Source organism: Nilaparvata lugens, chromosome Y (genome assembly GCF_014356525.2).
Source record: "Nilaparvata lugens isolate BPH chromosome Y, ASM1435652v1, whole genome shotgun sequence".
Taxonomy (NCBI): domain Eukaryota; kingdom Metazoa; phylum Arthropoda; class Insecta; order Hemiptera; family Delphacidae; genus Nilaparvata; species Nilaparvata lugens.
Window position 1 is genome coordinate 3,013,410 of NC_052519.1, and position 26,183 is coordinate 3,039,592.

The 26,183-nt window shown below is 35.1% G+C and overlaps 1 protein-coding gene across 1 annotated transcript in view; it reads right to left on the reverse strand.

Moving 5' to 3' along the window:
- The window catches only part of LOC120355225 (metal-response element-binding transcription factor 2-like), a 72,105-nt gene extending 46,362 nt beyond the window's left edge, over positions 1-25,743 (reverse strand). The window contains exons 1-6 of the mRNA XM_039443560.1: positions 25,650-25,743; positions 22,823-22,954; positions 21,500-21,709; positions 18,616-18,891; positions 14,761-14,933; positions 7,216-7,411 (exon numbers count right to left, since the gene is read on the reverse strand). Of these exons, the coding sequence (XP_039299494.1) occupies positions 7,216-7,411; positions 14,761-14,933; positions 18,616-18,891; positions 21,500-21,709; positions 22,823-22,954; positions 25,650-25,670 (1,008 nt within the window). The 5' untranslated portion in view covers positions 25,671-25,743. The remainder of the gene's footprint in view (positions 1-7,215; positions 7,412-14,760; positions 14,934-18,615; positions 18,892-21,499; positions 21,710-22,822; positions 22,955-25,649) is intronic.
- Between the last annotated feature and the right edge of the window lie 440 nt (positions 25,744-26,183).

Here is a 26,183-nt window from a genome sequence, read left to right on the forward strand (position 1 = left end):
TTTTTATATATATTCTATTTAAATAAACTGTTTATCCAGTAATTTGTTAACCCTGCCTCGGTGACATTATGGAACAATGCAACAAACATTTACGATAATAAATTCTCCATCAAAAAGTTTATCCGTCTATTGATAACTCTGACATTTACTATAAAGTTCCATAGATCTCGAATTGAAGATTCGATTCCAATGTGAGAAGAAAAATGTAATATTACAAGATTACTGTGATTTTTTAAGAAATTTCACAGGAAAATTCATCATCGGTGGAGACTTCAACTCGAAGAATACTAGATGGGGCTCGAGACTAACCACAACCAAAGGGAAGGAGTTACAACTGGCCGTTGATGAATACAACTGCGAAGTACATTCGACAAGGAAGCCAACTTACTGGCCAACAGATAGAGCTAAGATCCCAGATCTGTTAGACTTCTTCATCACAAAGTACATATCACCCAACACTATAGAGGTTGAGGAAGAATTTGATCTTAACTCCGATCATTCACCAATTGTCCTTACAATCCATAGCTCTGCTGTGAAAAAACCCAGAGCACCACAACTAATAAATAAATATACAGACATAGAATCATTAAAGCACATGATAGAAAATAAAATTGATTTAGACACATCTCTACAAACGACTGAAGAGCTGGAAAATGAAGTACAAGAGTTTGTAACGAGCATTCAACAATCTGCATGGGAAAACACTCCCCCACTTCAGAGTAAAATTAAAGGTAATTGCTACCCCCAAGTAGTAAGAGAGCTGATAGCAGAAAGAAGAAGAACTAGAAGAATCTGGCAAATGACAAGAGATCCAAGAAGTAAAATAGAACTGAATAGAATTACACAGAACTTGAGAGGAGCAATACATGAAATAAAACAGCAAGAGATTAACACTTACCTGGAGGAACTAAGTAATGAGGCCAGTACCAACTACTCACTATGGAGAGCGACATAGAAAATAAAGAGACCAGTGGAACAAGTGGCACCAATAAGAAAAGAAGATACTGCTCACAGCAGTAAGGAAAAAGTGGTTTTGTTTGCAAACCATCTTGAGAAAACATTTACTCCTCATGATGATAGAGTGCTCAATGATGGAATAAATGTAATCATACAGCCAATACTTTTGGATAATATCCCTCCAACATCGCCAAGAGAAGTTAAAAAAGAAATAAATAATATGGCAAAGAAGAAATCACCTGGATATAACCTCATAACAGGAGAAATACTTCAACATCTTCCTAGAAAAGCAATTGTGAAATTGAGTCATATTTTCAATGCAGCTTTCCGTTTAAAGTATGTGCCAAGTTTATGGAGAGTAGCCGAAGTAATAATGCTACCTAAGCCCGGAAAGTCACTAAATGAAGTAACCTCTTATAGACCAATATCACTCTTACCGGTACTATCAAAACTTTTTGAAAGATTACTGTTGGCAAGATTAAAACCAATTCTACAGGATAAACAACTTATACCTTCTCACCAGTTTGGATTCTGTAGTAAACATTCAACAATTGATCAAGTACACAGAATAACAGATGTAATAGAAAGATGCCTTGAGGAGGAAAAGGTATGTTCTACTGTCTTCTTGGATATTGCCCAAGCTTTCGACAAGGTTTGGCATGAAGGCTTGTGCCATAAATTAGAACAAGTCCTACCCGCAGCATATAGCCAATTATTGAAGTCCTACCTGGACGAGAGATATTTCAGAGTGAAGCTGGATGATGAATATTCTACACTAAGGCAAATTAAAGCTGGTGTACCCCAAGGAAGTGTGCTAGGGCCAGTTTTGTATACACTGTACACTAGTGACATTCCAACGCCAGCAGGAGTCACTATAGCTACATTTGCAGATGATACTGCTATTCTCTCAGTCGCAGAAGATATTGAGGAATCTACAGAAAAGTTACAAAGAGCAGTTAATGAAGTAAACACATGGACAAATCATTGGCTAATTAAACTAAATGATACCAAGTCTGTACATGTGAATTTTACTAATAAAAGAATTCAATATATTCCAGTATATATAAATGAGAAAGTCATTCCACATGCTAATACTGCCAAATATTTGGGTATGACGCTGGATGTCAAGTTCAAATGGAAAGCCCACGTCAAGAAGAAAAGGGAAGAACTAGGAATTAAATTCAAAAAGATGTATTGGTTGCTGGGAAGAGGATCCAGGCTGTCCATATACAACAAAATTCTACTATATAAACAGCTACTGAAACCAGTATGGACTTATGGCATTCAACTTTGAGGCTGTACTAAACCATCCAATGTACAAATTATCCAACGATTTCAAAATAAGGTACTAAGAAATATTGTTGACGCTCCTTGATACATCAGAAATGCTGATCTTCATCGCGACCTTCAATTGGAGACAGTCACGAAAGTTATTGAGCACTTTGCGGCCAAGCATGAAGAGAGACTCCACCAGCACGACAATATAGAGGCAATCCAGCTGCTTGATGTTGATAATCTGGTCAGGAGGCTCAAAAGAACAAAACCGCATGAGTTAGTGAAGTGAAATTTGTGTTGTGAATTGATGGCTTGAAGCTGGTGTTAGTAGTGATAGTGAAATGTCCATCCCTTCAAACCAAACAAATTATTATTGGCCTACTAACTTGATTGTATGAAACTATTTTATAGGATACAAACTGGACTAAGTAATTGTAGTCAAAAACTAGACAAACTGAATCATAGGATGAGGTTTGAGAAAGTCTATTTAGTAAAATTAGGATAAAATAAATAGCTTATTAGTCTCAGACTAGGTGCTAATTTTTATATAATAAAAAAAAAAAAAAAAAAGTTTACCTCTTGTATCACGTAAAGGAATTCTCCCATACGAATATTGTGATTCTTGGACTAAAATGAACGAAGAAAGTTTACCACCTATAGAAGAATTTTACAGTTCTCTTTGTGATAGTACAATAAGTGCAGACGATTATCAGCATGCACAAAAGGTTTGGAAACACTTCAATTGTCGCACACTTGGTCAATACAGTGACTTATATTTGAAAACAGACGTCCTACTCCTAGCTGACATAATGGAATCATAGGATGAGGTTTGAGAAAGTCTATTTTGTAAAATTAGGATAAAATAAATAGCTTATTAGTCTCAGACTAGGTGCTAATTTTTATATAATAAAAAAAAAAAAAAAAAAAAAAGTTACCTCTTGTATCACGTAAAGGAATTCTCCCATACGAATATTGTGATTCTTGGACTAAAATGAACGAAGAAAGTTTACCACCTATAGAAGAATTTTACAGTTCTCTTTGTGATAGTACAATAAGTGCAGACGATTATCAGCATGCACAAAAGGTTTGGAAACACTTCAATTGTCGCACACTTGGTCAATACAGTGACTTATATTTGAAAACAGACGTCCTACTCCTAGCTGACATAATGGAATCTTTTTGCAACATTAGTCTCGAAATTTTCAAACTAAACCCAGTTCACTATTTTACACTGCCTGGCTTTTCTTTTGACGCTATGCTTAAATATACTAAAATCAAGTTGGAACTTTTGACAGATTACTCGATGTACGCATTTTTCCAAACCTCAATCAGGGGCGGAATAGTTATGTGTGTTCACAGACATGCAGTTGCAAATAATCACTAGACTGGAGCACCTTACAATACCGAAAAACCCAACAGTTTTCTAGCTGTTTTAGACCTTAATAGTTTATACGGGTTTATTCGACATGAAATAGACAATGCTGTTGCCAACATGAAAAATTGGAGCAAGGACCAAACAGTAGGCTATGTTTTGGAAGTCGACATTGAATATCCAGTAGAATTACATGACATGCACAATGATTTCCCTTTTCTGGCAAGAAATCAAAAAGTTTACCCATCCAATCAGATTTGACTCATAACCTCACTTACAAATCACACAAATTATGTATGCCACTATTTACTGTTGAAACAAGCAATAGAACACAGATTGAAATTGACAATCATTTGTAGAGGCATTTCTTTTGAACAAAGCAAATTTCTAGAACCATACATAAGTTTGAACACACAGCTAAGACAACAGTCTAAAAATAAATTTCAAAAAGATTTCCACAAATTACTCAACAATGTTATTTTCGGTCGATCTTGTATGAATTCATAGAAACAAATTGATTTAAAGTTAATTAATAACGAGAAATTGCTATTGAAATATATTGTTCGCCCCTTGTTCAAAGATCGATTGATTTTTGGAAAGAACATATGCGCTATGACTCTACACAAAGAGAATATTTTGCTAAACAACCCTATTTACATTGGTTTTTCGGTTTTAGATTTGAGTAAAACAGTAATGTATTCATTCCATTATGATGTAATTAAAAAGATATATGGCCCCCATGCCAAACTCTTGTATCAAGACATGGATAGTCTTTTTTACCTGATTAAAACAAAGGATCTGTATCGTGACATGAGCACAAATGAAGATTTAAAATATTGGCTAGACACGTCAAATTATCCTGTAGATCATCCATGTTATTCCACACATAACCATATGGTTGTTGGTAAGATGAAAGATGAATTTGCTTCTAAAGCTCCTTATCAGTTTCTGGGATTATGGTCAAAACTATGGGCATGTAGATTGTATAATGAAATTATTAGTCAACAACAACAACATTTTGATAAAGAAACAGAAGATAGATTAGAGATTGAACATAAAGTAGGACTAATTAAAAAGGCTGAAGGGGTAAAACTATGTATATTGTCACGCGAATTAAAAGCTCAACATCCAAAGTCTAATCAATACATTTCATTTCAAGACTATTTAAATTGTCTATTCAAAGGTAAAGAGGTGTACAGAAGACAGAATTTGATTAGATCAAAAAACCATAAAGTAATGACAATTTGCCAAAATAGAAAGGCGCTTAGTTGTCAAGATGAAAAATGGTATATCTGTAGTGATAACATTAGTACATTAGCTTTAGGACACTATAAAATTCCACTATTAACAGATGAGAATTTGCCTGTTGCATCTTCTTCTTCCTTTTCCTCCACATCCTCCTCTCCTTCTCCTTAAAGAAACAAGTTGTAGTAGCAATAATTTTATTGGTTGTGTTATTGTGTGTGTTACAGATGATATCAAAGATTATTAGGTTGAATGTTGATGCCATTGAAATAAACTACAATATTGACCAACAATGCATGAGAATAAGACATGAAGATACTGCAATTGTATCAGCTTGTGTTCAACAAGAAAATTGTGGAACTTATTGTGTTAAATTCATATTCAAAATGAATATTAACAGAGAATGGTTTGAAATAGAATTGACAGTACAAAAAAGTGATTTAACATGTGTTGAAACAATTGTAAAAGTCAAACAGTGCGTCATTTTACTTCTCATCATTTATTTTGAAAGGTACATAATTATTAATAGTGAAATACTATGGTTCTTGTTCTCCTCAACATCATCATCATCATCAACCTTATATTGTGGCTTGTATGCCACCACTAACACTCTATAGTGTGTGTGTTCATGTTTTATATATAAATCTTTCACTTATTATTGTAATTATTATATGTTACTATCAACACTGACACTCTTTGTTTTGTTATTCAGAAGAAAATCATAGTGTTTTTAAGGTTGTGTATGTGTTTGTCAAATCAAAATTTGTGACTTGTATGCCACTAACACACTCTATAGTGTTGTTCATAATATAAATCTTACACTTATTATTGTTAATATTATATGTTACTAACACTCTTGTTTGTTATACAATACTGTCACTCTTGTTTGTTATTCAGAAGAAAATCAAAAGTTTTGTGTGTTCATTCCACAACACTGGGGGGGACAAAACAGCTGATTTTGGTCACCCTCTGTCCTTTTCATCCTACTCAAGTAGAAAATATTTGAAATCAATAATTAAAGACTTCAACATAATTACCCTTCACTTCGGAAATATTGAATAAACTGTACAGTAATTGGTTAGCAATGCTTTTTGCCACACAAAGAACAACTACAGCTGTAGCTACTGCAAATTTAGCTGTTGTGAACAATGCAGATGATGTAAACGTTCAAGGTGGAGTGCATAATTATTTTTTTTATGCTCTTTTTGGTGAGTAATCTATCAAGATAGACTATTACATTTTTTATGATTACATCAATTCATAACAATGATTAAACTGAGTCTGATTTGCCCTTGAGGTAACCTCAATCGATCTCTGGTTGGGCACATAAAAAGTATCAAAACTATTCGGATGGCAGTGTTTCTTTAGGTGCATAGAATGCCAGTCATTGCCAGAGTATAATCTTAACTTGGAAATAATATAAAATAAGACTGACATGGAGAGGCTTGGAGCGACAGAAAGAGATGCTGAGGAGCGAACTACGTGGAGACAGTTTGTTGGTGCGGCCAAATATCAACTTAGATATCGATGGCCCTGGGAGTAAGTGAGTAAGTAATCTTAAATTGAAATGGGCATAGTTTTCGCCATCACAAACCAACGCTGTTATAGTATAACGGCAGTGTTTGTTTAGCAATGGTATTGCTATCCTTGTCTATCATTCAACAAAGCGGATAGCACTATCTCTTTCTCGCTTAGCTCTGTTGCCAGATCGTATTTTAACAATGTAGAATTGATAATTAATTAACACTTATATTTCATCTTGATTAAGAAAATTCATTACGAAATTATTGAAAAATAGTTATTTTGCTTAATAAAATATAATTGATTATTTCAAACGAGAATGAACAGTTAATATTACATTAATAAACCTGTATCAGTTACCGTCTATGGAAGGCATTGACACGGCAGAGGACTGGCAACGTTGTTCTCCTATCTTTCTTCACTGCCATTATAACGTGGACATCACTGAAGGTTAGTTTAATTTTTTGTTGATGGTAATTGTGTCCTTAGAAAGTAAGAATTTCCTCAGGTCTTACCATAGAGAAACAATAGCGTAAGTAGATATCCCATGGTATACGACGTTTATGTCGCAACTTTTACTGTTATCTCAAGCCGATAGTCCACGTAGTTCTTTCCCGTGAATCTGGGTGACGCTCGTAGTCTTTCATACTGTGCCGTTCATACTCTCACCTCAACAAAACAGTAACAATCGACAATAATCCACAGTAATCAGCTTGAGGTAACAGTAAAAGTTGCAAAATAAACGCCCTATACCATGATATATCTACTTACATAGTTCCTCTATGGTCTTACTCTCAACAATCATACTCATGCGGTAAATTGTGACGTAAAGTACTATTAGTTACCTTTGGTGGCAATTGTAGACTGGTCCAGTTACAGTTGATGAAATAGTTGATGTGCTGATCGATGTGATGGTACTCCTCGGCGCGACACACCGTCATATTGAACAGTGCCAAATGCACCAGGTCCACCCAACCCACCTCCAGACGGCGCGCAAACTCAACACCTACGTTGCATACGCCACACACAAATACGTAGAACCTGCCACAAACACAAAAACACACAATAATAGAGACAAACATTATTATGCATTGATTCAATGACACACAATATTTTTTTAATTATTCTATTATGCAGATGATCACCGACTTTGAGAAGGCAGGTATTGGATTTTTGTTCTTGAATGTACAAGGGCTGAATAAAAAATCAGTTATTTTGGAAAGTCTTGTTTCAGATTTAAAAAGTGGTTCAGGGGCTCCTATTCTGTTTCTATGTCAGACAGAACATTGGTTGTGTAACGATGAAATAGAATACTCACACCCTGAGGGATACTATTGCTCTTCTTATTTTTGTAGAACCAACCACATTAGAGGAGGCACCCCTATTTTTGTAGCAAATGGCATTGAAGCAAGAGCTTTGAATATAGATAGCTTTATTTCTGAATTCAACCTAGAAGCATCAGCTATCATAGTTGATAGATTTAAGATTATAATAATATGTATCTCTCATTCGCCAGGTTATGATCCATTGGTATTTCTAAGCGCTCTTGAGAGTCTTCTAACTCACCTATCTAAATGGGAGGGTTATATCATTGTAGCTGGAGGTGATTTCAACGCGAACTTTGATGTTACAACAACAGAGCCTACCGCGTTGGAGTTCCTCGACATCCTTCGACAGAATAACTGTTTTTGTATCAATTCGCAGCCGACCAGAGGGGATAGCTGCCTAGACAATGTTTTTGTAAATTGTCAACGCTGTCAAGTTAAGTGTTCTGTGGTTAAGGATTTTCCGTTTTCTGACCATGATGGATTGTTGGTGAGTCTGATAACACCCAAAATATCATGTGTAGTTGATTCTGACGCTTCCGATAATTCAAGTGGTACTACCAAACACATGTTACCTTCTAAAAACGTTCCTCTTCTCATTGAAACTCTGAGAAACACTGACTGGAGCCTGCTGGCTCTCAATGATTCATTGGATGCGTCGACAATGTTTAATATGTTTTTTAATTCCTTGACCAGCATTCTTAATTGTTACTTGGTTTCAAAACAGTGCAATACTAGAAATAGAGTAGTTAAAACAAAAGGAAAGTGGTACACCCCAAACCTTGCTAAGACTAAAGATAAAATTCTGTCTCTCGATTTTCTTTATAAGAGCACCGGTAGTGATGTAGTTAAAGCCCAGCTGAAAGCACTGAAGAAAGAGTATACGAGAGAAATGCCTAATGCCAAAGCTTCCTATAACAGTACATTAAAAATAGTAGCAAAAATAAATGTAAGACTGCTTGGGATCTAATTAAAAGTAGTTGTAACCTGTCGGGTGGAATAAAGCCTATGATATCACCAAATTCTTTTAATATGTACTGTGTCGAATCTGTAGACAAAGTAAAAAGTGACATTTTAAAGCCAAATAAGTCAGCAAAGAACTGTCTTCATAGAGCAAATAATAGGTCAAACATGTCTAACAGTTTTTTAAAATCAATAATACTTTTCATTGTGACTCCTCTCACTCTGTGTATTAATAGAATACTGCTAGAGGGTATTTTTCCAGATATTCCGAAAATATCAAAGGTGTGCCCTATATTCAAAAAAGGAGATAAAGGTAAACCAGAGAGCTACCGACCAGTTTCCTTAGTACCAGTTATATCCAAGATCATAGAGATTCTGATTTGCGAGCAGGTAAATGAATTTTTAGAACGAAAGAAGGTATTATCTGGAGACCAGTGTGGCTTTAGAAAGGGTAAGGCAACAGTAGATGCAGTGGAGAGTCTAGTCTCTGATGTTATTCAGGCCTTTGAGAACAGATGCTATACCCAGGTCACATTTTGTGACCTGAGTAAAGCATTTGATTGTGTTGACCATTCTGGTTTGTTGGAAAAACTTGATTATTATGGATTCAGAGGTGAATCACTTTCACTATTTGGTTCATATTTGAAAGATAGAAAGCAGGCAGTCTGTATTAAGGGTGAGTGGTCTGAACTTGTAAATTTAAAATATGGGGTACCTCAGGGTTCTGTTCTTGGCCCTCTGCTGTTTCTGAAAAGTATAAATGACTTGCCTCACAATGTATTGAGTAAAACAGTTTTATATGCTGATGACACAACGTTCTTGAATACCTCAGATAATTTTGCAGAACTCTCAAATCTTGTAAACATTTCATTGGCAGATGCAGAAGTGTGGTTCAGGGCTAATGGTTATCTTTTAAATGAAAGGAAAACTGAAAATGTTATCTTTAGTTTGAGACCTTATAAGAACTAAAGAACTCATTGAACACGGTGTAGTTAATAATGTAAAGTTCTTGGGTGTTCATGTTGATCATCAGCTGACATGGGGGAAACATATCGATTATCTGAAAACGAGGCTTTAAAGAGTGCTGTATCTTATAGGACGTATGAGAAATTGTGTTACAGCAAACTGTGTAAGAATGGCTTATTTCACCTTTTTTCAGTCGGTTATCAAATACTGCTTACTTTTATGGGGTAACTCTGCTAGAGTTGACGAAATACTCAAGTTACAAAAAAAGGTTGTAAGGATTATGAGCAGTGCAAAGTATTTGGATCATTGCAAGCCTTTATTCGTTAAACTGGAGATAAAAACTATTATTAATCTGTACATTTTTGAATTAGCTGTATACTCTTTGAAAAAAATGCCTTACATTACTCTTAATGAAGACATCCACTTACATAATACACGAAATAAAGCAAAAATGAGTTTTCAGTACTGTAGATTGGAAAAGTCACTCAAGAGTCACATAGTAATTAGCAAAAAAGTTTATAATAAGCTATTTGACAGCATTTGTAAATACTCTTATAATCAAAAAGTATTTTTAAGGAAATTGGATGTTTGGCTGGTTGAAAATCCTTTCTATAGTATTGAGGAGTTCTTTGAAAATACAAATGTAAACTTTTAGGTTTGAGTAAGAATGCCTGTACTGCTTTTCTAATTAATTGTTTTATATTGTCATGTGCACAAATTTTAATGTGTAATGTTTTAGCTTAGCTCTATGTTACATTGACGTTGTCGATACATGTATTTGTTAATGGCAATAAAAAATATTTGATTTGATCACAAAATCAATCACAATTAGAGCAATGTAATACGAAGAACATATTTAAATTGGCCTTAACTAAGGTGCAATTGCTTAGCGGTGTATCAAGACGCGTTGTTAGAGCCGCCGCAGCTGAAGCTCATTACCTATGGTTATAGGATTTCTCATTGAAATCCTAGTGATCAGAAAATCATTCAGACGATTTTGTGAAATGAAAAACTTTACCTCAATAGAGGGAAACCCCATATATTTGACATGTCGTACACCGCTTGAGCTGTGCTCATTAAATGCGGTTTAATACGACGAAATAATAATAATATGTTATGTTTTTGAAGCAGTAGCTACAGTCCGAGAAGACATCTTGCGAATAGTATGGGATGAATTATTTGGCTACCGTCTAGATGTCATCCGAGCCTCAAAAGGAGGGCACATAGAACACTTATAATATAATCATCATAAACTTGATACTTCTGTGTGTAATTTGATGTAAAATTGGTTTGTTCGCACCATTTTTAAAATAAATATAACTATTTAAAATTGGGACATTCTTTTTGAAACACCCGGTATTATGTGCAACTGGTGTGAATGGTTTGGCAAACAAAATGTTTCCACACAATAGATTTTTTATTGGTTTATTATTGTGATGTACCAAAAGATTGTACAGCCCTCAAACTACAAATAGATCTATTCATAGGCCGTTATAAGAACAAAATAAATTCTATCACCAAAAAGCACTACAATCTTATCTGAGGTAGATAGACGACTGTTATCTAACCTACTGAGTATAAAACAAATAAACCAGTAATTATAAACCTTTCAAAAATTTGTCAACGGAAAAAAAACCATATATGTTTGTATGTTTATTGATTTGATCAGTGATGCACTATTTGAAGGTTAGTTTTGAAACAAAAACATAACCCCAAAACAGACCAAAGCTAACTTGTTAACAAGTAGCAAATTGAGAAGGCAGTTCGACCGATGATCGATCATAAAAATTATATAATATTAATCTTTTCATTTTCTTATTTTAATTTCTATGCCGAATAGGCCTGAATATTTATTTGATGAACTATCATAAAGATATATTTGTTAGAAATATGTAGACAAATTGGCTTAGCCAATATATGATGATTGAGGGTCGATATTCTAACATATAAAAAACCATAAACAAAAAAAAGAAATATTTAATTATTATTATGTTCGTTATTGTTACAAGCATGTATATTCTTATATTATGTCTACTCTATGTTATAAAAGCACGTCTATGTTCTATAAAAATTAGCTACCCTTTGAAGTTATTTTCAAAGGCATATCACCATAGATGAAATTTTTATTATTTATTTGTGTATTCTTATAATTATATGGAACTAAAAGATAATTTGGAAGAACTTAAAATCAAGAATTTTCGCCCTATTTGAAAGCTTTAAAGTTGGACACATTGACACCACCCATTCAGCGTATTGGTTACGTCACAGAATCTGACCAATCCTGCATTAATATGTAAATTTGGTGAGATCCAATTTGGAGAAGAAACTCAAGTGAAAATTAGAAGAGGAAGACTCGAGGCCATTTTGCAAGAATCATCGGTAGAATGCAGACCTAGTCCATGTACTTAATTGTTAAAAAGCTTTAATTTCAGTTTAATGTAATTCAATCTTTGTCTTTCTGTTTTAATAAGTTGTTTTAAAGTTCCTATAATAATTGGTGATACTAAAATTTTAGTTTCATTTAAATAAACCCTGAAATTTTATTAGTGAGGTCTGTTCGACGTTTTTCGCCACGCGGAAGGATCCAGCCGGAACGATATATTCTACAGCCGAATATATTTCGAAAACAAGAAACGGAAACAAAAGTCTACGTAAGTTATTCGAATATATAAAAGGGGATCCCCGTTAATCTACGAAAATTACACAGCGTATAAATTCGTCCATTTGAGAAAAGTCATGACTATAGTTTTAAGGGTACAAAGTTATCATAAATGATTTTTTATTGTATTAAATAAGTTTAAATATCCACGCTGTACTTAGCCAAAAGGTCTATTTTCCTTAGGCGAAACCACACCCTGATAATAATTTTAATTATTCATTTATTCCATTTTCTGAATTATAATTTTGTATTAACTTATTTTTTGCTTATTTAACTAGTGCAGTTTATGACCCTTTCCAAGGGCTATTATCCATTTTATTTTGTTCAGTCAAAGAGTACCAAATCTTCCCATAGTATTTATAATTTAAAGATTCAAATCCGCTATCATTCAATATTCATTCTGTATCAGTTAAAAATCATAATTTGTAAAATCTGTTCATTAAGTTATTCAATATTTGCTGTAAAAGTATATTTTTCAGAATGTATCCATATTACCGTTTCATTAAACTGGGTTTACTTCATTATACCTCCAAATTCGTTCTTTCTCGACTGACACATATTGATCGGACAGGACACATCCTGTTTTGCAATAGTCAGACATTATCGAGTATAGTATCTATTATTTCTTCTGGTGGTAAATGGTGGTCGATTTTCTTGTCAAACAATAAACCTTTTTATTGGGAATATTCCGCCGAATCAAATAAAAAATCGACTGCCACTAGCCTACCACACCGAGTTGAAGTGAATCCTGCATTATCAGCCGATCAACATCGCAAGGAGAGGTAATAGATCGTATAAACAGCATTAGAATTAAACTCGGTACTCGAAATATTTACTATTTTGGTTCAGCATTTTGCCTTCATATAACCCATAGTATTTATCAGAGACCCGGTTCGCATGGATTTGCTATTCTGTCTGTTGTTTTATGCGGTCTAATATCTTTCCCAACTACAGCACAATTATTGGATTCTAAGTATATTAGTCATTATTTGGAGAAAAGGTTCACTCCTAAATTACTATCTCTGTCTGATCCTAGTGACAGCATTAATCATACCCAGCAGATTCAAATTGAACTGTATTTTATTATCAAATTTGATTAAATTCCATTTCACCATATAATCACCTATAGTGTTAAGTTAGAAATTCACCGTCCTTACTTCGGCTACCTTTATAGACCGCCAAACCCTCTAGTGAGCAAATTAATTTTTTCAATCTGTTTCATTCGCACACCAATCATTCTACATAGATACTCTGAATTAAATGATACCAATAGCCCGGTTAAACGAAGGCTGGTCAACCTAACCTACAACTACATACCGTTAAATTATAACCTCAAGTACTATAACTGTTCAATTATTTTCTTTAATCCAACCATTTTAATTATTAATTCCCTTTTTACTGTACATCCACCCCCCTCCACGGAGCAAAATAAGCTGCAATATTTGCCAACACAAGGTAAGACCTACTATACGAAGAAATCGTACTCATGGCTGAACGATTATAATCTTAGTTTATTGTCTTATGATTCAAATTATAAATTTCCGTGTCCCCCCCCCCCCATGGAGCTGGATTTTAACACATGACGCTTCAACAGGGGCGGATCTGTGACATTATACTGTCATGGTTAGTGACAAGCACCATATCGACAATAGTCATACAATAAAGAGAAAACAACATATTGACACAAAACACAACAATTTTGTACATCATAACACAAATAACAAATAACCTATATCTAAGACCATACAAAATGTATAACTAATGCAACGTATTCAATGGTCTATTCTATTATCTTTGAATAGCGATCTACATGAGAAACAGGGTGGCTTTTCAAATATGATTCTTAGGACTCTCTTTTGGGCACGGAAGATAGAGGCAGAAAATCTTGATCCTCCCCTCAGCAATAACCCATAAGACATTAATGACTCATAATATCCATAGTAAGCAGAGATCACTGCCTCATGAACTAATACCCTCCTGAGCCTGGACATTGCATACGCAGCTGAGTTTAATCTCCTAGAAAGAGATTGAACATGAGAGGACCATGTTAATCCCTGATCCACAGAAACCCCCAAAAAATCCATTGCATCAGAGGGTAGTAACCCTTTTGCCTCAACCTCAAACTCCAACTGATTCACAGGAAGTCTGTGGATTGAGAATTCAATGAAGGTTGTCCTGCCTATATTGACCTCAAGCTAATTTGCAGAACACCACCTTGTAATTTCAGCAAGAGCAGCATCACCAATAGCTTGCAATTCAACCACATTATTCGTCGAAACTAAGAAATTTGCATCATCAGCAAATAAGACAGACCTTCCTGATGGCACATTACGAGGGAAATCGTTCATGAAAACAAGGAAAAACAATTTTGATAGTATCCAAATCACAATACTTGTCACAAAAATGTCACCAATAAAACGTTTTTAATGTGGTGCACAACCTTAATAGATGAATATTGTGGTAATAATAAGACTGACCTATCGCCCAGATAGAGCGGGTACTGTAGACAGGAAACACAGCGCTCATGGAACCACTGCCTGCATTGAGAACACTGCAACATCTTCAGGTACCAGTCTCCACTGCTGCCACAATAGCAGTATTTCTGCTGAGAGTTCACCTCGTGCTGTTCGTCCCAAACCAGGCTTTTCAACTGCAACATCAGAAATTAAACAATGACCAATATGAATAAAGTTGAGCATTTGCTTATACTTCTAAAATATGGAGCATTTGCTTCATTTTCTATGAATAAGCGTGAGCAAAACCTTTTGCTCATGCTCATCAAAAAAATAGTTTGAGCATTTGCTCAAAAGTAAAAGCTTATACTCAAAATTGTATGAATAAACTAGAGCATTTGCTCAACTTTTGAAGCAAATGCTTCAAAAAGGTGAGTCTAGTCTAGAGCAGCTTATCACCTATCGCTCATAGTAAAATGGCACAACTAGTTCGTATGAGGAGGAGTAAACTATACCAGATACGATCACAACCAATAGTTGAGAACTATAAAACTCTTTTTAGATTCAACCATGATATACATCACCATTATTCCTAGAAAAGAATAAATACAAAATAATATACAGATAGCCTGATATACAGATAGCAATCACAAAATAGGAAATAGGCATTTAAGAAGATGAGAGTGTAGACGATTATAAGAAGGCTATTGAGATTATAAGAATATGCTAAAGATTATTATAGAGATGAAATTTTTTCACGCTATTATTTCACAATTCTAAACTCAACTACTGTAACCTAAAACTCTATTCATAAATAGAAAACAGAGCAGACGACGCAAACACAAGCGGTGCCCCCTACTTGCATATTTGCTACTAGCAGAAATTGCTGGATGCAGGAACGCTTAGAAGTGTTTATTTTGCTGTGTTCCATTCTCTTCTTTCATACGGTGTTATATTTTGGGGCAATACATATATTTAGGATTCAAAAGTGGGCAGTTAGAGTGACGGTGGGTGAATCTATTAGAGCAAGTTGTAGAGATTATTTCAGAGAGTTAAAGATTCTTCCACTACCAGCTGTATATATTTTGGAGGCTCTTTGTTTTATTGATAGGAATAAAGATAGGTTCAATACAGATGCTACACTTATACAATACCAGATACAGACAAAACCTCAGAGACGATATTCATCGAACTGGTATGTATGAAAGGGGGGTAAAGAGTGCAGGAATTCGGCTTTATAATTCATTGCCAATACGCGTAAAGGCTCTTACAGGTGAAAAGTTCAGAGTAAAGGTGAGGGAGGAGTTGTTGCAGGTTTGTCCTTATTCCAGTAAGGAATTCTTTTTGCATTATGGAATGTAAAGATTGACGACTTAGATTCGAATTGACAAATCCTTATACCCCTTTCATAGGTGGTCAGTGGGATGAAAAATGAAATGAAATGAAAAAAAAGAAATTTAGCGCTTCCGTGAGCTATAAAGACAAAGTAAGGCTACAAAGGCGAATCAGCTGATGGAAAATCTTTAAAATACGTGAGCATTTGCTCCAGAGTTCAGGAGCATAAGGTAAGACTATAAGGTAAAGCTTATTCATATAAAAAGGAGCAAATGCTTATTCTTCTACGTAATGCTCATGAGAAAAACCTTATGCTCCATGCTCTTGCTCATGAGCATTTGCTCTGGTTTTATTCATATGGGCCATTTAAATAAACAAATAATATGAATAAATTAGGATTAGAATGGACACACCAGGAACTTCAACTGCAATCACAACACAAAATATCAAAACTTAAGTCAACCGTAAGTAAACATTGTACTATTTATTTACATTGGCGAGTCATGCAAGGGAGAAAAGTCCGCGCCACGTCTCTATTTGGATCTAACATTCAAGGTGTACTTTATTTTGTTCTGTCTACTTGATTCTATTTACCGTATACAGAACAAAATAACATACAGGTTGAATATTAAGCTGCGTACAGATATACGCGCCTCCAACCCGCTCCGCGCCGGTTCCGCCCTCGTTCCTCCATCGCTCCGCCCTCGTTCCTCCATCGCTCCGCCCTCGTTCCTCCATCGCACCGCAGTCGCTCCGCCCCCGCTCTGCAGTCGCACCGATCATGAACGTTACGGAAGATGTTAGCTCTTCTCGCGTTCCGGTCGATCATCAATTGATCTGCTCGAGTGACGTTCGATAGCGGAGCAGAGCGAAAGTCTGTACGCACCTTAATGTGGCCTGGCCCTAAATGCTAATGTGATACATGTTTATTCAATGAAACATGTACAGATGTTATCAATGGATGAATAAATAATTGCGTGCTCATTCATTTATCAATCAAATGAATAATTCATAATATGATGAAGAAAATAAATAATTGGCTTATACACCTACGGGATTGTCTTATACTCCATCCTGGGGTCCTCAAGACGTAAAAAAAGCTCTTCTCGCGTTCCCCGGTCGATCATGAATCGATCTGCTCGAGTGACGTTCGGTTGCGGAGCAGAGCGAAAGTCTGTACGCACCTTAAGGCCCGATTTAGCACAGTCAGACAGACACGTGGCGCGAACTTTTCTTCCTTTCTCATCTGAATGAATGGTCCAATGTTCTCACTATAGAGATGAAGTGATATAGACCTATCTTTTCCACTATCATTATACCATTGGCCTCACAATAAATAGATTACTATACATAAAAACACTTCATTCACATGGGCTACTTTTTAAATTAATAAAAACAATGTAAAAATTTTAAAGTATCCTTTAGTTTTTTTAATAAATTTATTGGAAATTTATTTTATTTTATAACCTGACGATGGTGTGATCACCGGAACTAGTTTTTGAACTATTTTAATTTTTTTTATAAAAAAAATTAAAGAGTACTTCAAGATTTTTACATTGTTTTTACTTTACTTGCCCTAATACCATAGGTAAGGAAAGTATACGTTTCCAAAAAAATTGAGGTACCCTAATTTCAAGTTTTCTATACGTTTCAAGGCCCCCTGATTCCAAAAACATGATTTTTGGGTGTTGGTCTGTGTGTGTGTGTATATCTGTGAACACGATAACTCCATTCCTAATCAACCGATTGACTTGAAATTTTAAACGTGAGGTTCTTATACCATGAGGATTCGACAATAAGAAATTCAATAAAATTGAATTCAAAATGGCGGATAATTACTAAAAAACCATGTTTTTTCACGGTTTTCTTGAAAACGGCTCTTAACGATTTTCTTCAAATTTATACCATGGATATTTATAAGCCCCAACAACTGACATGAGTCTCATTTCTGGAAAAATTGCAGGAGCTCCGTAATATTCTTGAGAAAAATGGCGGATAATTACTAATAAACCATGTTTTTACGATTTTCTAAAAATGACTTGACCGATTTTTTCAAATTCATACCCTGTATAGTTATTTATCAGCTCTATTAACTGGCATGAGTCTCCTCTCTAAGAAACTAATGGGGGGTCCACCCCATCCTTGAGAAATAGACTTTGTAACCTCCTTCTCGTGCATGAAATAGGTAGGTAGAGCAGTTTATAAAAAGAACACATAGACGAGATATTTCATCTGTAGAACAGCTGTTTGGCGACTTTTAAAAAATCATCGTATTTCACAATTTACACAAAGGAAAAAGTACTCTGAAAACAATTACATATATATACACATATACAGAAGTCTGATCGTAGTTTCAAATATGTTGCCGCCAATCGTCATTCATCATGTTATTCCCCTGAATTATTCTCGTTTAAGAATGGGGCTTACAGTTCAATGAGCAAGGAAAGTTGTGTGAGTGTACCACACCACATTTTTATTATTTATTATAATAGCCTATACATGTTTGTGGTTGAGCTTGACAATAAACACTGTCCTATTACTCACATCGTATGGCAACTGCAACCTAGGATTCGACTCCGGCTGCAACTGTGCATTCTCCTGCTGCCCTGATGACCTCAACTGTACTGCAGCTGCATTGGGTGCATCTGCAACTGTATTGGGTGCATCTACAGCTGCATTGGGTGCAGCAGAAGCTGTCTTCTTAGTTGGCGATGCAGCTTTGGTTTTGGCCTTCTTGCGGTAGGCACGCAGCTCATCAATCAGTGGCACCTGACATCGACGACATTGCCATTTACGAATGCTGTCACTGCTGATTGCCGGCTGGAAGCCACAAGAAATTATTACAAATTATTAATTTGAATGATGAATGAGTACGCGATAATTTATCTATTGATAGCATCTATACATGTTTCTATAAATGAAGATGTATCACATCAATATTTAGGGCCAGGTCACATTAAAGCGTTTTTTCAGGCGGTTTTGCACTGGCGTCGGACGAGTCGGCAGGGCAAGAAGCTCTCCCGATTGACTTCATTTTTTTACTTTCCTTGCCCTATTGCCATAGGTAAGGAAAGTATTCTTCCCTTGCCCTATTGGCCAAGGTCCCCTGAGTCCAAAAAAGTGGTTTTTGGGTATTGGTATGTATGTGTGTGTGTGTGTGTGTGAGTATGAGTGTATGTGCGTCTGTGTACACGATATCTCATCTCCCAATTAACGGAAAGACTTGAAATTTGGAACTTAAGGTCCTTACAATATAAGGATCCGACACGAACAATTTCTATCTGATGCAATTTAAGATGGCGGCTAAAGTAGCAAAAATGTTGTCAAAAAAGGGGTTTTCGCGATTTTTTCGAAAACGGCTCCAACGACTTCGATCAAATTCATACCGAAAATAGTCATTGATAAGCTCTATCAACTGCCACAAGCCCCATATCTGTAAAAATTCCAGGAGCTCCGCCCCATCTATGCAAAGTTTGATTTTAGATTCCCAATTATCAGGCTTTAGGTACAATTTAAACAAAAAATTCCAATTGGAAAAGATTGAGCTTGAAAATCTCTACAATTAATGTTCAGTAACATTTTCACCTAAAATTGAAAATAAGCTTGAAATCCGAGAAAATGTTATTATTTCAATTGCAAACTGTTGGCAACTGTTGATTCTATTAAATCATTCACTATGAAGAGATAGCAGACTTCGTGTGTCTCCAGCGTTATTGTCCTGTCACCATCTGGCTTGGATCTTTGAATAGTAAACTTGAGATGCGCGGGAACACTAGCGTCAGATGATCAATTTTCATAATGGCAAGGAAAGTTGTGTGAGTGCGCCACACCAGATTTTATTTATTATTATTTCATCCACTGACCTCCTATAAAAGGGGTATTTTTTGGACTTGTCAATATCGAAAGTCAATAAAATACAGAACATAAATACATAAATGACTGATTCGATAGGCGTTCTGTAATCAGCTGATAATCAGCCAATCTGATAGACTTTGTTGCACAGTCTTCTGTCATATGGTATCCTACTATGGTGGTAGTAATGTTTCTGTTGTTCTTCTTCTCCAGAAAAAAGTTGTGAGGATAATAGTGGGGGTCACATTCAGGGAACATTGTAAACCGTAATTTGTTTCTCTAGGAGTATCAACGGTTTACAACCAATATATTTATGTTGTTGCCCAGTATATACACAAAAATAAGACTAAAATGAGCACAATTCATTCATAATATAACACTCACCAAATACAACAACTAGTACTCAACGTACTAGATTAACAAAAAATATCAGGGCACTGAGCTTCGCTCGTTATTTATTTATTGACTTTTGATAAACCAAACACAATTCTTTAAAATGATTGGGGAAGTACTAACAGGCACAGCCCAAAACTGTTTCTTTCCCGAATTTTGTTTTATACACTTAATAGTCCAGAAATTAGGTTATGTTCCATACATTTGAATTCAGGTTCAATTTTCTGTTCAAAAATTTGAAAACAAAAAAAATATAATTTGGATTGTATACAAACCAAATTGAATAACAAAACAACACTCATTAATCACTTTAAATTGTCATATAATGATCAACTTTGTAAATTATGATATACTCTAGTTTAGGAGGATTATCATGTCATGTCAACAAATCAGATTATGTTGATTTAATTGTCTAGCTAGATAAAATTTCTCGCTGATTTATGATTACACAGCTGGAAATAATTCTGTCTCTCTCCCACACAGGCACACGCATATTCTGTTAACGAGAGACGACGAAATTATCATCTGTTTTCCAAGGATGAATTATCCTTTTAATGTCGTTCAGCGAGTTTTCCAAAGAATGAGACCTAGTGCAATCGAATCTTTATATCATTATCCTACTATGTTCCAAATTTCGTGAAAATCGTTAGAGCCATTTTCGATATCCGCAAAACATAAATAACCAGATATAAAAAAAACCAGATATATAAATACAGAAATTGCTCGCTTAATATAATAGGATACATAAGTCCCATCACGTCTTAGAAACAAAGGTTAATTAAGTGTTATGAATATTTTACAGAGTCGCTGATGACTGTACGGTCTGATAGCAAAATAATTACATCTATCTTCCTGCCCTGCCGACTCGTCTAAAAAACACATGAAATTGCTTCGTTTGGCTTGGCCCTAATAGTTCATTTTACTGGATATATCTACTCATCACACTAAGACAGTCATTTATTCATTTATTGATTCAAGATACAGAACTATTCATTAAAATAATTGGGGTAAGACTAGCCCAAAACTGTTTCTTCCCCGAATTTTCATAATCATATACGGTACTAGTCCAGAAGGAAGCCGTTCTGTACGTGTGAAGGAGCCTTCAGACAGGAATCCGAAAACACTATGAAGCTTTTGGAAAAGCTTTCAGCTGATGGTAGCACCATGCACTCATATGACTCACCTGATGACACAGCTGATGGTAGCCCCGTGCACACCGGTTGCAGACGACAATAGTGGCCTGTGGCTCACTCTGCTTGCACACGACACACATCACCACGTCATCGTCGAATCCATCACCCATGGGAAACAGACGTGTCATGTGTTTCACGTGTGACCAGCTCGACGTGTTGTCGTCAAACTTGATCAGGCATTGCTCGCGCACGTTGTCCAACTGAAACGCAAACGACAAAAATTAATGGAATTCTTCGTGAATAAAAAACATGTATTTTCGTTAGTTTGTGAGAATAGCAGTGTTGGACTGAACCTCTTGCTCTCTCTCTCTCTCTCTCTCTCTCCTCTCTCTCTCTCTCACACACTCTCTCTCTCTCTCTCTCTCTCTCTCTCTCTCTCTCTCTCTCTCTCTCTCTAAAAGCTATGTGATAATTTTTATTAATAAACTAGCAGGTAACCCGTGCTCCGCAAGGGTCTGTTTAGCAAAAATAGATTGAATTTAGCTATAGGGACGGTTTCCGAGCACTAGATTCAGCTAAGTTCTACAGCTGGAGTCAGAAAAAAGGCTTTCCGAAACAGAGCGTAGTCGAAGTTTTTATGATAATCTTTATTTTCTCTTTTCTATAATTGGGAACGTTTTTCCTTGAAAAAATTAAACATTCCTTAATAGTTCAAAATAGCTGAAACTTTACACTATTTTATCTTCATTTTATTTCGTGTTCAATATTCTAGTTTTCGAAATGTAATTTAACCGTGACTGTGACTACGCCCCGTTTTGGAAAGTTAATGTTCTGACTCCAGCTGTTCAAAGTTTAGAACTTCGCTAAATCCCGAGCTCGGAAGCCGGCCCTTATTGTTCTTTGCTGATATTGAAAGTATTAAAAACTGTAATAATTATTTACAATGGAAAAATGATTTCATTAAGCTTTCATCTTATGTAAACTTTGCATTACAAATTCATAGAATTTGTTTAATCATTAAAATTATAATCGATTACCAGAAATTAAAATAAGCCTTCAACCATCATCCTTGATACCTAATAGTTTTGCAAATTTTCAAGTTAATAAGTTTAGTAGTTCAGACATGATGATGCGTTCAACACGTATTTTCTATCCCGTACATTTATGAGCCTATTCCTTTCTTTATATAGTTTAGATATAAAGAAAGAAGACATAGATAGAAGAATGCAAACTTGACTCAACATATTTTAATCAGAGTAACTACAAATGATTTTAATCAGAAACTGATACTGTATTATTCGACAAGTTGCATCATTAACAGATTGTTATAGTAATCAAATTTTTGTATAAATGTTGGTGAAATTGACTCTTACCTCGACAACAGTTCCCAGATAGAAATTGCCATCCTTTCGGTTCAACAGCACCTCATCTCCAATGGAGAACCCTAGCTTTTCTCTGGTCGTACTGTCGGGAGCTGTTGAACTTTCTGTTTCGTAGCTTGACTCCTGCAAAAATAATATAAAATATAAGTCATTGTTGGTTTGGAACCCACCTAAAAAAGTATAAGTTCATCATCTCTAATCATCTCACCTCAATCATCTTGTAATCATTTACTAAAACACATGCACAAGCCTAGAGCTAGTGTAGGCTATGGACATTACCCTCAAGAGAATAAATATTTCTCTTCGACACAGACAAGAAACAATTAATTTTAACCACATTAACAAGATGATGTAATTGCATTGAAGATAGTTTTCTCAATGGCTGTTGATAACTCAATATTTTATAGATACTTTACATTATGTCTATAAAGTCTAGTTTAAACGATGCCAATTGGCGAGACAATTGTCATAAGGCAACTGACTGGCATGAAATTATTGTCTTTGTATAAACACTTCAGGCCAATTGTCTTGCCAACTGTCCTGACAATTGGCACGAAATTAAACTGTCTCCGGGAATAGACTATGGACAGTCAATTGGGCCCAGCGAGCCCCCCACCACTCGGTTTCTCAGTTGTCGCGACAATTGGCTCCGTGTGAACGGTGTAGGCCAGTAGCGCTGTCTTGGTTTAGCCAGTTCAACGGTTTAGTCACAACCTTAGACCAATATTATAGAATAGACACGCTGGGAAGTCTAGCCTCTGAAGCCAACATCTACTGCCATATCACCATATCGTGACGATAGAAAACTTTTCTGCAGAGTTTGTTTACATTGTTTTCTATCTGATGCTGACGTCACGATATGGTGATATGGCAGTAGATGTTGGCTTTATCGACTTTCAGTATGAATATACAATGAGCCGTGTCTATTCTATAACTGGTCTAAGGTCACAATAGATGACGAGAGCTCGGGCATGTTTAGCTGTCAACTGACGTGTCAATAGTTGGCATCTTCTCGTTTAACTGGCCTGGCCTCCGACAATCCGTAACCACGAGTTGACAATTGTCCAAAGACAGCTGTCTCACCAATTGGCATTGTATAAACTAGGCTCAACAGATTGGAATGTTTAAAACGGAAACGGTAGGGTTCTGTTGATAAATATCATGTAGCCTAATATAATAAATATTTCAACCAATCATGAATCATAATTTGAAAGCAAACTAATGTTAAGAACCTTAACCTTTTTAACCTTAAGTGGGAGCCTCATATAGAATATATTTGTAAACGCTTAAAATTTATTTCCTTTATCTTTTATAAAGTCCGTAAAATATTAGACATTAAATTACTTAGGATCCTTTACTTTGCCTATGTTCAATCGGTGCTGCAATATGGGCTAGTGGTATGGGGAGGAGCGTATGATGTTTTCAAGAATAAAATTTATACATTTCAAAAAATGATAATAAAAGCAATTCTTAATAAGCCAAGGGCTTTTTCTAGTAGTGAAACATTTGCCGAATTTAAAGTGATGACAGTACGTCAAATTTATATGAAGAAACTTCTCTGTTATGCATGGATGAGGAAGGAGGAATTTACAGTGAATAATAACGTTTCTATGTATAACCTGAGAGTTACATCTCATAACATTTATAATATTAAACTATTCAGATTTGACAATAGTGCGGAGACAATTGGGGTATCTCAGCTCAAAAATAATAAATATCATGCCAAATGCATTGTCAGAATATCTTTCTGATAGGGAAAGACAGAGGATGGAACAGATAAATAAGTGGGTGATACAAAAATTTTTCTTCGACATCAGTCAAATATTATAGTTAGCCTACTAGTAATTTATTGTTAACTTCGATTTTTTGTAGCTTTGATTATTAGTAAATAAATTTTTATATTGTCTAAACAGCTAATACTCTCACTCAGCGGTCAGGGTTTTGCCCTTGCTGGGTGGTGCCATGCAATTTTAATTTATTTGTAAAATAGCATAATATATTAATATAATCTAGAATATTTCTTTTGTAAGTTTTTTATTTTGTTTTTATGGGCAATAAAGATGTTAAAAAAAAGAAGGATGGAGAATTAAATCTAGATAACCTAACTAACCTATAAATGTCAAGGCCCCTTTGCAAACCCCTGACAACTCTAGATAAACTAACAAAGTTTGTAGACTATAAAGACCTAAATTGGATGATAATTGAGTTATTTTTAAAGTGACAAACCATTATCAAATTTTGGACTTAATTATAAGTTATTTTTTCAATAAATACACCAAGAATTATAAAAGGAATGCCTGAATGTTAAGAGGAATCAACGGCATGTTATAACCTAGCACTAGAGGTTTGACAAATATGTTTAAAACTTGCTTATCAATCTACTTTAAAAAAGGTACAACTGGAACGGAGTGAAACTTGTCAAGTAAGTTTAAATGGAAGGACACTGGAATAATAATAATTTTGTTTTATTTAAAAGCAAACCGTTTTAAGTTATAACCTAGCACTAGAGGTTTGACAAATATGTTTAAAACTTGCTTATCAATCTACTTTAAAAAAGGTACAACTGGAACAGACTTGAAACTTGTCAAGTAAGTTTAAATGGAAGGACACTGGAATAATAATAATTTTGTTTTATTTAAAAGCAAACCGTTTTAAAGATACAGTCTTATTACAAGTGCAGTCATGTAAAAGAATTTAATTATGACTTTATAATAACAATTTCATTAACAAAGTCTTACGTTAAAACGGTAGAACTATAGATCGGGATGTTTTAAAAAATAAAAACTATTGAATTCTAAAAATCAAATAAAATTCTTACCTTTCTGTGCTTGGCAGACATGGCGTCTCTTCGAACACCACTACAGAGCCAAGAAATATTGTTAGCGAATCATTCTTTTGGATTGATCTGTCATCTGAAATTGAACATTGAATATCTCAATTATCAATTAAAATCAATTGAATATCTCAAATTGATATTCATAAATTTGAAAAATTGACTTTGACATAATTTCAATAACAAAAATGAAAGGGTATCAATCAAAGAAGCGTTACCAAACAAAAATTAAAAGACTTGAAAATATCCAGTTACAGCTATCATTGCAACTTTGCAGTCTGAATTAAAAAGTTCTGAAATAAAAAGAGTCTGGAATGGTTGGAATAATAATCAGATATTTATAAAGATATAAATCAGTAAATATTTACCAAAAATATCTTTCAGCGATCGGCTGCAATCCAATGTCCAATCCTGCTATTCATTGTAAATACTTGTCAGCCGCCATGTTTGATAACGGGAGACAGCCACTCGGACGACGGAGCGCTCGGACGACTTTGTAAACAAACCACCACCTTGTCA